General features: G+C 31.5%; 2 protein-coding genes across 6 annotated transcripts in view; one reads left to right on the forward strand and one right to left on the reverse strand.

Annotated features, from left to right (window-relative positions):
- Positions 1–5,850, forward strand: part of LOC111417197 (activated Cdc42 kinase-like) — a 29,740-nt gene extending 23,890 nt beyond the window's left edge. For 4 of the 5 annotated variants that reach the window (XM_023049413.2, XM_023049415.2, XM_023049412.2 and 1 more), the window contains 4 exons: positions 19–93; positions 154–298; positions 351–910; positions 987–5,850. In XM_023049413.2, the coding sequence (XP_022905181.1) occupies positions 19–93; positions 154–298; positions 351–910; positions 987–1,187 (981 nt within the window). In that variant the 3' untranslated portion in view covers positions 1,188–5,850. Of the gene's footprint in view, positions 1–18; positions 94–153; positions 299–350; positions 911–974 lie in introns of all 5 variants that reach the window. The other variant, XM_023049417.2, reaches the window with a different exon arrangement.
- LOC111415465 (PHD finger protein MBD-R2) lies at positions 5,537–16,658 on the reverse strand. Its single transcript, XM_071196703.1, has 6 exons — positions 15,757–16,658; positions 14,687–14,960; positions 14,403–14,570; positions 7,878–8,098; positions 6,700–7,804; positions 5,537–6,638 (listed from the first exon to the last, which is right to left on the reverse strand). Exons 1-6 carry the CDS (start codon positions 16,565–16,567, stop codon positions 6,158–6,160), a joined length of 3,060 nt encoding a protein of 1,019 aa, XP_071052804.1. The 5' UTR covers positions 16,568–16,658; the 3' UTR covers positions 5,537–6,157.
- Between the last annotated feature and the right edge of the window lie 168 nt (positions 16,659–16,826).

Below are 16,826 nucleotides of genomic sequence, written 5' to 3' on the forward strand. Positions count from 1 at the left end.
TTTTTCTTTTTGATTTAGTCCAAGGTAACTCAAGAAGCGGAATTAGCTTATCAAAGTTTAGTCGAGAATCGATCTCCAACAGATTTAGCCCCCGTAAGATACTCAAGTTACAAAAACAAACAAAAAATCATACTTTTTCCTATTTTTTTGTAGTTTATGCCTGTTGGTAATCCTTTGAGAATGTTACGATCCGGTTTTCCCGTAGTTAAACCAAGAACTAAAATGAATACGTTACCCCACGCTAAATCAGCTACAGATCGAAGGTCAGCAACTGAAAGTTTAGATGGAAATAAATCTGGTAATAAAAAAAAATGAGTTGTAATAGGTTAATTTAACTATTTATATTTAAGATTCCAATTTAGAACTTTCAAGACCTCAACAACAAGAAATTCAATCGATTCCTATCGAAACAAACTCAGATACACCCGATAGTCCTCGCCCGATTGAATTACAAAAACAGGATGAAAATCCGATTCCTTTACCACCTAGAGACCGAAAGAAACCTCTGTTAACAGCGAAACCTCGCCACACGCGAAAACACCCTTTAATAATCCCGCCTTTAAGTTTACAAGGAACTTTAAATAAATTTACAGTTCCGACTCCTCCTGCAACAGTTTCCGATCCGTTTCAATCTCCTTCGCCTAATAACGGTAGAGGAGATGGTAATTTTGATTTTGACGCACAAATCGAATCGAATATTTCTGCTTTGGATGATATCGCATCAGATGGGCAAGATTGCGTCGATGCGCCAATTAGTCCTAAATCGAATAACGATTTGCCGGAAAAGATTCAAAGTCACCATGTGAGTTGTGAGGATTTGCTGGAATTTGCCGATGCAAAACCGAGTTCGAGAACGCGTGGAAACGATTCGGATCAAGTTCGAATATTGATTAAAGTGTTCCGGAACGATGTAAGTATATAAAAATGAAATATATCTTTGCCTTTTGATCCCGATTTCGGTGGTTAATGTAAAGTAAATTCGTAAGATTTCAACGGAGCAGTGTTTAGAAGCGCTTAATCATACCGATTGGGAGGTACTAAAAGCAATTAAGGTGATTAAATTGCAAAAAGTCGTCCCGGGCGCTCCGCTCGGTACCTATACCTTAGCATTGGACCATTGTTCTTGGGACATAACGAAAGCCGCGCACTGGATTTTGCAACAGGACGGGGAAGTTGCCCAAGTGTAATTTTTATTTTATTTTCAGTTACCTGTTGCGATTTTTATTTTGTTTTTTTTAATGATGCAATCTTTTTTAATAATTTTTTTGAGGTGTTTTTTAAGTGTGCCTATGACTTGTAGAGTCAATTCTAAAACAAACTTAATTTATAAATTAAAAATAATTTTTATTAAAAAAATATATTCAACCATATATTATATTTTTATGAAAATAAAAATGAATCTATTTTAAAGAGTTAATAAGTAGATCTACTTAAATGTATGGAGGAAAAAGACATTCTATCACTAAAAAAATCTCAAAATTAGATTATTAATCTAGAAAGTGTAAAATAAAATGTAAAATGTACTTATTTATTCATTGTCTTCATTTCCTTATTCGTTAGGGAAGTTGCTCAGTTATTGACACGCTAAATAATAAATTGGGTGTGATCATAATGAATTTTTTATGAAGGTATTATTAGAAAGGTATCATTGAACTAATGTATTAAGAAATAACTTCAAATTTAACCAGGTACAAGCAGTTAGCAGCACATAGGGGGAATTGGGGCAGATTGATGCTGAAAAATAAAGAAACAAATATCATTAGAAAAACGTAATAAATTTATTTTATTTTATTTTTAACTCGGCGTATAACTAAATATACAAATATTATAATGTAAAGAGAAAAACTGTTTAAGTTGTGAAAAAAAAAGGAAAATTAGGTGTTTTGTAACAAACGGATTTTAAATCATTCTGCCCTACCAAAGGGGCACTTAGAAACATCAATTGGGGCACTTTAATACAGTGGAAATTCTTTGAAATAAGTTTAAATTAGAACACTCATGAATATTGTACTTTTATTGTGAAGAGATCATAATCAGTCTTATATTTTATCGTAAATAAGCCGTTTATTTTGAAAGTGATTTGAAATATTTAATGTTTTGCGTTTTTACAAAATTAAAAATATAAGTAAGGTTGACTCGCAATGCTAAATGGTATTTAAGGGAGTTAATTTTATAATTCTTATTAAAAAATCGGTATTATTAAGTGTATAATACGTCCTTGCTTACCTTGAAAGGATTTAGGTCACTTTCAAAATAAAAATTTGTTGTTATAAAATGTGAAAGAGCTTAACTCTGTAACATATAGCTTAAAAAATTTAAAAAAAAAACATTTTATTTACGTTATATTTTTAGAAGAAAAAAATTAAATTTAATAACAAGTTATTCCTTAACATTCTCAGTATGCGGAAGGGATTTAAAGTAGTTATGGTGTTCCGGAGGTATATACACATAAGAACCGACACAGAGTAGGGACATGTAGAGGACAATAAATTAAGATGATTTAACGCAACTTATCTCTATACCAAGTTGTATCTCTGAGAAGTTATAGGCTTTCAAAGTTGGGTCTTAAATTTTTGAAACATTGAATATCTTCGTAATACATTAAGCTAGAAAAACCAAATTTGGTATACGTTATGAGTGTACCGAGGGTAGTTGAGACCAATTGAGGCATTTCAAAGGGTTGATTAAGGGTGATGGTTCCCTAAATTTTGGCAGATTTTTTTAACCTTTTTGTGGATTTAATACATTATTACCTCATTTCACGTGGAATTTAATTCTAAAACTTTTTTTACTCTTACTATTTTTTAAAAAACATTGTCGTTTTCATAAAAAACTCAAAAAACTAAAGACGCGTATCTTGTTAATGCTACTTAAAATCATCGATAATAGTAGTAGTCGGCCGTGAAATTGTACGTAATTTGAGAAATAAACTGTTTATTATGAGTTAAAAAGACATCATCCATAAACCAATTTAGTTTAGGCATAATAATTTTTTAGTGATAAAGAGAAAATCCCCAAAATGTCAAAATTAAGTACTTTTGGTTTTAAAATCGATCATAACTCAAGAATGAAAGGTGATAACGAAAAGTTTTTTAGGAATAAATTGTTTATTATGAACTAAAAAGATATTATTGATAAACAGATATTGTTTAGATGTAATGATTTTCTTGTGATAAAGAGAAAATCCCCAAAATGTCAAAATTGAGTACTTTTGGTATTAAAATAGATCATAACTCAAAAATTAAAGGTGATGGAGAAAAGGTTATTTGAAATAAATTGTTTATTATTAACTAAAAGGACATTACTCATAAACAGATTTGGTTTAGTTATAATGATTTTTTAATGATAAAAAGAGAAAATTATCGAAATATCAAAATTGAGTACTTTTGATATTAAAATTGATCATAACTCAAGGCGGAAAGGTGATGGACAAAAGTTTTTTAGGAATAAGTTGTTTATTGTCAACTAAGAAGACATCATCCATAAACAAATTTAGTTTAGATGTAATGATTTTCAGGTGATAAAGAGAAAATCCCCAAAATGTCAAAATTGGGTACTTTTGGTGTTAAAATCGATCATAACTCAAGAATGAAAGGTGATGGAGAAAACCTTGTCGTGAAATAACTTTATACCCTATTTGTCAAGTTTGACGTACAATTTCATAGCCGACTACTAAATTTTCTCTTATTTTAAGTAACATTACGAAATACGTGTCTTTAGTTATTTAAGTTTTTTATGAAAACGACAATGTTTTTTAAAAAATAATACGAGTAAGAAAAGTTTTAGAATTAAATTCCACATGAAATGAAGTAGTAATGTATTAAATCCGCCAAAAGGTTAAAAAAATTTGTCAAAATTTAGGGTACCATCACCGTTAATCAACCCTATGAAATGCCTCAATTGAGTTCAATTTGCTACCAATTAATACCCTTGGTACACTCATAACGTATACCAAATTTGGTTTTTCTAGCTTAATGTATTACGAAGATATTGAACTTTTTAAAAATTTAAGAGCCAACTTTGAAGGCCTATAACTCCTCAGGTGTACAACTTAGTATAGAGGTAAGTTACGTTAAATCATCTTAATTTGTCCTCTGTGTCGGTTCTTATGTGAATCACCCTATATATCGCAGTAACTCGATATTTTAGTGATGTGATGCTTCTTATACTTTTGTATAATGATGGCAATATAATATTTCCAAATTTTTTAGGTCTACCCTGACATGGCATTAAATCAAGAATTTTAAACTCTGCATTATCATCCATGGGTGTTTTATATAAAATTTTATATGATTCATTTCTTAAAAATCGCATCCAGCATATTTGCAATTTGACAGACCAGAATTTGAAAGTGGTGAAACGTTGAGATGTGGAATAACATTCGCAAATGCAGCAATATCTAATTGATTGTCTAAATTGTCTGCTTGCGTCTCATCTCTATCACCGCTTTCATCAATAACTTCATCATTTTGACATTTTTCCAGGTCCACAAAATCTACTTCCTGTTTCTCTAATTTCCAAGTTTATTGAATGGCCAAATTCCTAGTATGTGATATATTTGGGTGTAAAAGATTCCAAGAGGGCAGATTTTGATAGTTCAGCAATTTTATATAGAGATGCCAATATTTTGAATGTGCCAAACATTAAATTTTCAGTTTGTCTTTAAACGGGTCAAAAACACTGACATCCAGCGATTGTAATTTGTGTGACTTGTATGGTGATCAAGAAAGATAGATAATCCCATTGTCACGATAGTAGTTAACAGCTTCAATAGAAATATGTGCCTCGTGATTATCACAAATAATTAGAATTTGTTATCTTTAGTGTATGAAGTTTGAAGATGAATGTGTTGAAGATCTTGAATATACAATTCAGCTGTCATCTAGCCGCTCCTATTTTCCAAACCAAGACTGCCTTCGGGTGTGCCATTTAGATTTAAACCCATTTTAATCACCTCGCGTTTGCTGTTACTGTTTCATAAAATATTACTAATTCCCCATATTAAGCTGAAACAATTTGTTCTATTTGCCTATGCGTCTTTTCAGCCAAAACTATAGGCGTTGGTGTGAATTTAAATGCAAAGCTTCTTGCTGCACTTGTATTTTCAGGCTTTCTGATTTCTGTTCCTAAATCCTGCCGCCCAATCTTTTCCGACACGTTTATGTTTTTTTCATGATAAGCCAATGTCAAAAGTTGTTGCTAGGATAACCCATAATGCATCTTACTACAAGTCAGCAAATATTCAGAAAAGACTTTCTCTAGCCGAGCTGTGACCCTTCAGTCTTCCTAGAAGCTTTTCCAAACTTTTCAATATGATGTTGCTGAGTTCCAGGTTTGATACCATACTTGTCAGCGGCTTTTCGTATAGATAATACTTTCGAAGTAACTTCAAATACAGCGGTCTTGATCTTCTCTTCATCTATATTACACCTTTCAGTCTTTGGCTTATACATCCGCACCATTTTTTAATGATAACAAAATAATTGGGGTACCTTAATTAGTAGTTAATACTTCAAAGTACCACAAAATTATTAAAAAAAAAAAACACGAAATCCTTCATACTTGATGCCCTAACTTACCTTTGGTATATATAAATCATTACAAGATGGCACAAAAGATAGCTAAAACACTTTTACACTTAAAGGCACGTTTTAAAGATGTCACAAATCGAATCAATTTAGTCTTGATTGCGCCCCACCTCCCCCTATAGACAGTATTGCCAATAATTGGGTACTTTACCTTATATGTATTCTATAGACCTAATTCTATAGATTAATTATAAAATTAAATTCTTACTTAACACGTTATACGGTGCTTTATAATCAAAAAAAAAATTAATCTAAATAGAGATAATAATAAAAGGTGTTATTTTTATTAATTGACTCTACAAGTCATTAAAATATAAATAATTTATTATCAGCAGTGATAAAAGTCCTATTTATTGTTTGAAAGTTAAACACCTTGTGTCAAGTACGGTTGTCGAATTCATGTTATTTATTTTATAACAAAAAAAAAATTTTATGCCAACAAATAAATTTTTTATAACTTCAAAAACATTCTTTATTTAACCTTTATCTTAAATATTCCTTTTATTCGCAAACTTAGCCGCAAAGAATACAGGTAACTATAATACAAACAAAGATTATTCAAAAATAAACTAAAACGTGTTCATTTGAGAAAGTTCTTTCAGAACGTTCAAATCTCGCATTAACATTTGAGTGGTTTGTCGAACTTTTGGGTCGAAATCGATGTCGTTTTCGTCCATATCCAAAAACGTGTCCAATTTGTCAATTTGGTCTTCAAATTCCATTAATCTCTCTTCAACCAAGGATTGACTGTGTGAGATATGTTCCAATAAGTTTAATCGACAATCAGCTGAATCAATCGCCGCTTCTGGTTGTGGTATTCTTGGCGTTTGTAATTGTATATTCTCCAAATTGTTTCCCATAAAAGTGTTTAAATCTAATTTTGGGAATTCGGTTGATTCTGATGAGCTTTGACTGTCTTTATTTTTTAATAAAGTTAATAACATGGAATCATCCGGTTTTATGTTAGATGCTTCTTCTTCAGTTTTTTCGGGTAATGGGAGTTTCTCCCATGGTTTTGACCATAAATATAATTTCGGATGGTTTTTAGCTCTAAAAATAAAAAAATGTTACAAAATTTCTTTTTTTAACAATATTACAACATCTAACTTACTCAGCAATTTTAATTTTAACTTTCAAAGTATGTAAATAATCCTTTAATTCCAATAATCCCCCACTTAAATCGTGAGTTTTCTTTAATTTTTCAAATCTCTCTTTCAATATTGATTCATCTTTACAATGAAAAAATCCAACTGGTAAAGTGCCATGTTTTAACCAATCTTGATCGTGAAAATATTTTTTTGAACTTCTCTGTCTAATGGGATTTTGGCAAATATAACAAATATATTTATCAGGAACTTGACTCTCTCTTTGTATGTTGTTGCAATAAGCGTGTTGCCAACATAAACATAATTCGCATTGAATCATCAAACCATCCTCTTCAGTAATCCCACAAGTACAATTTATAATTTCCTCTCGTTTCATTTGAACAATTTTTATTACTTCGCCGCCTTCAATGATAACGTTATTTATGGGGGGTTGGGTTGGGGGTAAATCGATTGCGGGATCTAAAACTTCTTGTTTAATTTCTTGTTTTATTTCAATTGATTCGGATGCGATTCGCTTTCTTTTTTGGTTGTGTTTATTTGAACTACTTTTTGGGGAATCAGTATCAATTTCTTCTTTAATTTTTAAGCTCGGTCTTTGAGTGCTTGAAATTAAAGCTTTCATATTGATATCATCCCGTTTTGGGATCGCTTCTGATTTAGTTAATAAATCTTTTAATTTTATATCAGGATACATGCTTGGGGGCAAACCAGATGGCAAAATCGGCGAAGTTGGTTCATCTTTTTTGTTACTATCCGATTTTGAACTTAATAACTTTATTATTTCAGAATGGCTCGCTTCTAAGACGGAATTTGGTTCTTTTTGAGTTATTTTTGGAGTTAGTTTTGAGGTTGATTTAGTATTTGTTGATAATCTTTGTTGTTTTTCTGGGCCTGGAGATCTGTCTAAAGATTCGCCAACCGTTCTTGCGTAGGCCAAATCGGCTACATTTGGCGTTGAATCTAAATACTTTGTGTATTCTGGATGATAATGTTTAACGTGCATTTGAGCTAAATTTTCGCGCCGAAAATTTTTCCCACACCCCTCTATGGGACATTTATAAGAATTATCAATTAGAGGGATTTTTAAACTGTTTAAATTATCTTGAGTGGCTGTAAAATTATGGTTAAAATTTGTAAATCAATTTGAAATAATTTGTCAAAGTCATAATAATTGATAACTTACGTTCTTCTTCAACGTTTGTAGTGGTCTCTGCGGGTTCTTGAACTACGACGGGTTCACTAGTTACGCGAGATGTTGTGGAGCGCCTGGATTCGTTTCTTGAACGTTTCGTTGGACGTCTTGAAATCGAAAAATCGAACATTTTTTCTTTTAGATTTAATTCGGGATGTTCTTCGATGTAATTTTTTATTTCGCTGCGAAGACGAAATCTTCGACCTTCAGGACTTAACAAAAAAAATAGATAATCATTTCAAAAATGTGTAATAACCATGAAGTTATAATAAGGATTATTTACAAACATTAAATCAATTACTGCTGGTACCCACCCTGCTTAACCTGAGATATGAAAAACTGAAAAATAATACTAAAACAGTCAGGCTCAAAATCAACACGGAAAAAACAAGAATATCAAAATAGCAATATCAATACCACAGCAATGAACAACATAGAAGCAGCCACTTTTTGCATACCTTGAGATGCAATTATTAAGACTGGGTGCATAAAAAGTTAGGAGACCCATTCTGGCCAATAAAGCACATTTCGCATTGACCACTACATTTCCAATAGTAGAGCCAGTGCAAAAAAATAATATATGGAGATCAAGATACAGCTATGAATTGTATCGTGTTTATAAGGACCCGTCATTCTTATCTGGAGTTCATCAGATTCCAGTGTTTATGATGGGTTGGTCATGTGATTAGAATAGAAGAAGAGAGAATACCTAAGCAAGTAATGGGTAGAAGGATGCAAGAAGTAAGACCGAGAGAGTGGACGAGAATGAGATAGAAGGCTGCAGTCGAACGGGACATTAAGAGATAATTGGGGGCAGAAACTTGAAGAGAGAGGTCAGAAACAGGGAAAATTGGAGGCAAAGATTGAGGGATTGTTCATTTATTAATACATTACAAGTTATACAAATCGAAACGACTCTATAATGTATTTAGAAGTACTACGATATGAAGGAGTTAGATCCAGCGAGTTTGAATTAATATCGACTGTTAACACGTTAATCGCCACGTCAGTCTATACATATATGTTCGACAGACTTGTAGAAAGCTATATCAGTCACATATGTTCGACGCCAAGTACAAAATGCCATAAATTGTTAAAATGGATCTAAAAGATTCATCACAATATTGAAGTCGAATATTCGCACGATTACAATACTTTCTGTTTTATATATTTAGTATATTCGAGAAAGTAAGAATTGCCCAACTGTGTGGGGAAAAAAATAAATAAAATAGAGTTGGTTATATAATGGTATATTGTTACAAAAAAAGATCACAAATCGTAACAATTTGATGAAAGCAAAAGAAGGGCTCTTGTTTGTTGTCGGAACAATATGTTGAAACTTCTTTCGACCTTCTGTTTCAATTATTTGGGTATAACATCCAACATACATTCATCTTATTCTCTTCGTTTCATCATTGTACACCGTTTTTAATGTATGAGTTAAATTTGTCAGGTTATATCTCTCCATCAATACCTTCACTTTAACTCCTCTGTGGTCTTTCTTCCCTTCTTTCTTTAGTAGTGGGTCTTAGCACATTTTTTACACATGACTGTACCAACTAAATTGGCACTTTTCCAGCTGCTGTGTTTTTTCTATCTTATCGTTTATAGGCCACACGTCACAGCTTTAAGTTTTTTTTGTTTATTTTTTTTTGTTATACATTGTTTTATATGTTCATGCTTTCCTACCCTGCAGATTTCTTTCGGCTATCGCATTCTCAGGTATCCCTTCAATATTTCTACGCCCAGATGATTGTATGAACTGCTTTTTTTTGGTTGCACAGTTTTTTTTTGTCCAAGATAGACAGATGTAGACTGACAGCTTTTTGCAAGTTAACATCTCAGCCCCATTTATCATACTCTTCAATTTTTCTACTTTCGTTCTTGTTGTGATAAACTAGAATTTATGTAAAAGTAAAAACTTTTTTGAGAAATATTAAAATGTTTTAATTCTATTTAAGTAGACATGTTTCGAAAACTACACTATCACTTGTTGTGATATTCTACCATTTCTTGTATTTCTTTTTTGGTTATAGTTGACTCTATTTCCTTTGGTATTCTGTTACAAACACTTTTGTCTGACTTGTCTCTATTCTCCGATCATCTCTCTACACTTCTCTTCTACACTTGTTGTTCACGTATCCACAGAGGTGAAAATGGGCATCGAGTTGATTGTATTAAAACAAAATCGTCCATTTCGATCTGCATAAGGGAACACCTTCAGCGACGGCGATATTCTCACTCGAACAATAGGTTCAAAACCTTTCAAGGCGACTCAACTGTTGCCGGGAATTATATAACGTACACGTTTTAACCTAAGTGCACGCTGTACTAAACAAAAATGACTCTAGTCGTAGAAGTTTATAAAATATAAAATTAAAAGAATATTCCAACAGAAATTATGGGCTCATAGCGTTGGGTTGGGTTAAATAGTCGCTGACTAATATGGGGAGAGCTCAAAAACACCTGTTTTTCTTTTTTTGATAATCAACATTCAGACACATGCGATGTCAGTACCGTCTATGTTGAAATTTAAGACTACAGCATAGATCTATAGTAGTCGATAGTCCAAGCACAAATCTCATGGCAACTTATCAATCAAAGCAGTGACCTATCACCCTACTTTAGCACTTTCTATCAACTCTCCTCCAACAAATCGACATTGGGCGTCTGCATACATCTCTTACATTGGCTATCTGTGCCTCTTATTAGTTTACGAGATGCTCATTGTGTTTGACTGTATATTCATAGAATTGATGGAGTTAATACCATACATGTAATACAATTCCGTTATTTTAATCCATTTTGTCACTATTTACCAATAACTGTTGATATCCATGTTGCAAGTTCCGTTTAAATATTAAAATAATAAACAAATAAATATAACTTCTTATCTTACAAAATTCAATTTATTTAAATAATAAAATAAATAATAAATAAATTACACTTTAAAATACAATATATAAACAATTAAACTGTAAAAAGACAAAAACTACACAAGTTCCTATACAAACGATATATAAAATAACACTGTGTAATTTCATATTTTTAAAATGTTTTTTATATGTCTGCTCTTTGTGATGTTGATTTTATTTTATTGACCATTCGGCTGAAGATGACTAAGTAAAACTAGTCGAAACCGGTTCCGTTAAAATAAATTGAAATTGAATGCAAGATAAGAAGTTATATTTATTTGTTTATTATTTTAATATTTACCAATAAGCCATTAATTAAATGTTTACAGTAACTATAAATTTGTTATAAGTATTATCATGTCCACTAGACAAGAATTTTATTAATTAAATGAGTAACATCAATAGCGTTAAGAATCGTTAAGGCTTGAACTCAACTAATTTCAAACAATTCAAATACGTAAGATGATCTCTTACGTATTTGAATTGTTGTTGACATTCTTTCTGATTCTCAACAATCGTCTTTGCCTCATATTGACTACGTTCTTAACAACGCTTGAATTTATATGTCCAATCGGTTCTATATCCTCCTGAATTAGTTTACTCTATTCTGCTTTATTTCCTTCATGTTTAGCCCTTTGCGGTCCGCGCTACATTCGCAGTTTCATACTAGCCGGTCCACGCTAGATTTGCAAGTTCGTACCAGCCGGTCCGCACAGAGTTCACCAGTCGCTTATTTGCTTGGTAGCGTTTACTTTGGAAAACATTCAAAACGGTAAGATTTTTTATTGTTTACAGCTTATAATACCGTTTAAAGCATTCTCCGACATGCAATCCCGGTTTTCTGTCACAAGTTTCACGAAGTCTCTTTTCTACTACCTGGAATTTTTCGGTTAGAACAAACTGCACAATCCTTGTGTTTATACTGGAGATGCAGTGTAATTATATGTAACATTCCAGTCGTTGTTCCTTGTCGCTGGATGATGACAAGATCAAGCAATAGTGTTCCTCTGAATTGTTTGTGAGAAATGTTTTTATTGGTATTAATAGGAGATGCTCCACCATTTTAGGGTTTTACGAAGGAAGCAGTAGCTTGCAGTATGTTGGTCTGCTAAATCGACGCTGCCCATACTTTTATTATATTGTACTTGGCTTGAAAACTGGTTGCGTTCCCCACGTTGACAGCAACGACATGTTTATCACGCCATGAAAGCAACAATATTCCATGTTTGCGATAAGCAATTGTTTCCCCTATCCTTAATTTCGGTGATTTCATCCAGAAAGGTGTTCCTTTTCTTTTCGTCATAACCGTTCCCGTTAAATGACATTGTAAATTACTACTAAGTAATTTTTTGGCAAGTATGATGCTAGTATAGAGTCTATCGGTAAAATATGGTATTCTATAGCTTCGAATATTGACTGTTGTAGATTATTATACAGGTGTAAAACAATCCGGCTTGTGACTGGTAAATCGGGGTAAATTAGTGCGTTTGTCGTTTATTGTCCAAAATATGGTAATGTGTATAAATATCCATTAAATGTTTGGTTTTTTGGAATTGTACGTTTTGATTGAAATTCTTCCTTTGAATCCAACAATGGATTTATCTACCGATTTTCTATGCTGGTACAAAATCTTGTCTGAATTTTTTGTCCAAATAGTTAAGAAAATAGGCAACTTTATCTAGAAAAATTCTTTCTTTATCGTCCGTTTGCGGCATGGTTTCTAAATGCATTGTCCAAAGTATTTGTAGAAATCGTTTACGTTTAAAAATTTTATTATAAAATTGAATGTATAAGTGGAATCTTTTGCTCCAATAATCTTTGATATCATGCAGAGGCATCAATCCCATGTTGATAATTATCACAAGGAATACTTTTAATTCAGTAACATTATATCAATTATGCCATAATGAGTGCACAGAGACTTCATAGCTGCTAATTATTTTTTGAACATATAAATTTGTTTCTGTCGCTATTTTACTAACAAGCTCATTCAACTTGCAGCCTTTGCACCTTGTCTCCCATACAAAATTCGATGGAACTGGAATAGGTGTCTCTTTCAGTGACATTCTGCCAATCGCTGTTCTGGTCCGTTTCATTATTACTTTCAGATGTATGACTAATTATGTTAATTATGTCTTCTGATTCTTCACCACTTTCGATTTCAGATGCGCACATTTTCTAAAATTGTTCTTCTATGTCCTCCAAACAATCACTATCATCACTTTCAAATTCATTGTCACGCACTGTTGTACGTCAACTCTGTAGTCTAGCCATATTAATAAGACTGTAGTCCAGACATAATTAATAATTTTATTCTATTTCGCAAAGTGAACTGTGTAATATCTTTATTGACTACTCTATGATAACGTCTCAGTTACAGTTTAAAATTATTATCATAATATTAGTATCTACCCAACCCAACCATTATTTTCGTCCTCTTATTATTGTTTTGCTATGTATAGAGCCGTTACCCTCAATTGAATAGAAAAACCGTCTTTCAAAAAATCGATAAACTATATCAAAATAGAATTGGTAACAATTTCAGATCCTAAAATTGTTTAATTTTTGCAATAATTAATATTAAAATTCAAAATCCCCTCTATAAAAACTTTGGTGGCGTTTACGAAGTTCTCGCGTAAGATCAAGAAGATACAAACGTGCATCGTTCTGATCTCTTTAGCGCGTAAGATTCTTGTGGCATCTTGTTCATGCATCTTTTATTGATTTTTATTTCAACCAACCGTGTACGAAACGACGGTGACGTCTCCAAAGTTTTTCAAACTTTCATTATTTTTTTTTTTGAAAAACTAAAGCCCAGTTTGAAAAATAAAAAATGGTAGAAGTCTACAATTTTGCTAAACTATCGAATAAGCCAATGAAAAAAATTGTAACTGCCCCATTTTGAGTGGATTTTTCACTGAGCATGTTCTGCATCGGTTATTTAATTGGGAGGCTCTCGCGGAAACAAATCCTCTAGATGGCACACAATGTGTCGTGAATTCTCCAATTGAAGCTACAATATTAGTTATCAATAACGTTCTTGCATCAAGCATAGTATTCTAGATGTTCTTAACAAGCCATTTATCTACCTCTCCTAACTGCCCATCATTTTCACTGACATTACTTTCAAAATCAGTCAATTATTTTATTGCCAAAGAAACAGCATAAAGAAAATCAGTAAATTTAGTAAATGAATAAGTCGTTATCTTATCCATCAATTCTTAACCCACATCAGGATGTAGAGAGTTATCCATCTATGTATTAGTGTACCATTCTTGACATTTCCATATAATAGGTGTTGTCTTAACATATAGATCGTTTATAGTCAAACCCATAAAAATAGCATGAAAGTATAACTCATAACTTGCTGAATGTATTTAATTTCATGTATTAAATTAAAAAAAATTGTTTCAATAATTTTAGCAAATTTGAAGCTAAAACTGAATAGATACCACTGCAAACAGATTTTTAACCAAAAATACCCAAACATAATTTATTTCAAATAATAAACAATATACATACTTGTTTTTTAAGATTAGAACAATCTATTTTTTAGATATTGTATTTCTTACAAGATAATAATAAAAAATCTTTTACTTACTTTAAGATTACTGTATCCCATTTTCCAGCTGAAGCCCCATGAAGCCTTTGAGCAAGATGTTTAACCCAATTTGATGGTAAACGCGGATCGGGAACGATTACCGATTTTTTTGTACCATCACTAGTTTCAATACACGAATCTTTTCCGACTGGTTTTCCATTTTCCCATCTAAATAAATTTCAGAAAAAATAATCACACTCAACTCAACATATTAACAAATTTAATCCAAGTTTGAGTACACTTTAAGTTAAAAAAAACAAAATAAAATTAAACTTTTTAATTACTTTGGTATCCAAGATTCAATCGTTGCATTATCGTCAACACTCAAATCCGTGGAACTAGCGTTATTTTTGTCTTCTTGGCTTCCAGCTCGCGCCGTCCTTTTCCCGAATAAAGCTGCAACGTTAATTTTTCGTTTCCTGTCGCGACGTTCCTGCTTCGAACCTTTGGCTGGATCGAATAACGGTGATGATTGAACATTTTTTCCCGACGCTTTAGCCATTCGATGAGATTTCAATACTTTTACAAAACCATCGTCAAATTGAACCTCGTAGGTATCTTTAAATTAAAATACAACTTCAATTTTTTTTTGTTGATTTCCATTATCAGAAACTTAATAATGTTTTATCTGTTAGTATTGGTGTTTTATCGCAAAGTCACGATTAGTTTAAGGACTGTATTTTCACGTTATCTACGTTTTTCGATTTGTGTTTGGAAACTTGTCGCTTGGTATGCGGTTTGTACTTTTTTTAAGTCTTTACAAACTGCATTCTTTCTTAATGAGGTTATGTTCTATGTAATTGATAAAAAAAGTAAATGAATAAAACCGAATAATTTAAACAATTTATGATGAAATTAAAAAAGAATAATTAAAATACATTAAAAACATTTTTGTTATAATTTTATAACATAACCTCAATTAACTGTCAAATTTTTAAAACTAACCTCAAAATTTTTATAATATGTTCTATATAAATGAAATAAAAATGTAAATAAATAAAACCGAGTAATTTAAACAATTTATGATGAAATTAAAAAAGAATAATTAAAATACATTAAAAAAAATTTTTTTTTTTTTAAATAATTTTGTAACATAACCTCAATTAACTGTCAAATTTTTAAAACTAACCACAAAATTTTTATAATATGTTCTATGTAATTGAAATAAAAATTTTAATAAATAAAACCGGGTAATTTAAACAATTTATGATGAAATTAAAAAAGAATGATTAAAATAAAAAAAAATTTTTTTTTTAAATAAATAATTTTATAACATAACCTCAATTAACTGTCAAATTTTTAAAACTATCCTCAAAATTTTTGCATAACCACAATTTATGTTAAATTTACTTGCCTTTATCAATAATTTTTGAAACTGTAGCGGGAAATTTTCTAGCATCATTCCAAGAAGCCATACAACGTTCACCAACGTCAAACCCATCAGAGGATGTTTTTTTTTCATCCAAATTAGACACAGCACGTAAACCTGAACTACTCATACAAATCCATTCATCGTATTTATTTGAATATTTATCAAAATGCACCAGCACTTCATTTTCTTGATAATCAACTTCGAGAATTACAGCTGGACACCAAGTTTGATTAAAATCTAAAGCTTCAATTTTAGTGTTTGGTGTAAAAGTTAATGGGCCAGTTGCTGTATCGATAGTTTTAACTTTTTGCTCAATAGTGGTTGATTGATTTGTAGAATTTCCTTCCCTCTTCAAGTTCATTTTAGATGGACTTCTTACTTTAATTGTACTTTGAATTGTTTCTATAATGGTATTTTCACTGTTTGACTCCTCGTCTTTTTGATTTTGTGATATTACAAGTTCCGATTCGCCCTCCTCAAGTTTCACTTCAGGTTCAATCGATTGATTTGGTTCCGATTTGATTTTAACACTACTCCAAGGGAATACACTCGGTAGTACACCCTGTTTCAACATATACTTCTTCCCTTTAAAATTACAGAAATCAGCACTAAGGAAATGCCTCGAACAGATATAGATCACTTTCATTAGCTTCTTGTCTTCCGGAATTTTACAGAGTGACATCCATTTGGGGCGAATGTCCGGGTGCATTGGGATCTTGTGAAACGTAACACCGCGGTCTTTTTCGCAGGTTGAATCTGACATGCATACCGATATTGCACATTTCCTACCCATTTTTAATGTGATAAAACGAATTCAAGATCATTAAATGAATTAATTGAGATTTCTTCTAGAAAACCGGCAACGACGCAATAGAAACTGTCAAAACACTACAAAACAAAGTGAAGTTGGATATTAATATTTTTCTTGTTTAATTAAATTATTAATTATTAGATATATTTAAATATTACCAAATATTTATCATTAATTTGTGCTAAATAATTTATAATAAATATTTTTAATTATTTATTTATTATTAATTATCTACATAGTA

The sequence above is a fragment of the Onthophagus taurus genome, chromosome 6, assembly GCF_036711975.1.
Source record: "Onthophagus taurus isolate NC chromosome 6, IU_Otau_3.0, whole genome shotgun sequence".
NCBI lineage: Eukaryota > Metazoa > Arthropoda > Insecta > Coleoptera > Scarabaeidae > Onthophagus > Onthophagus taurus.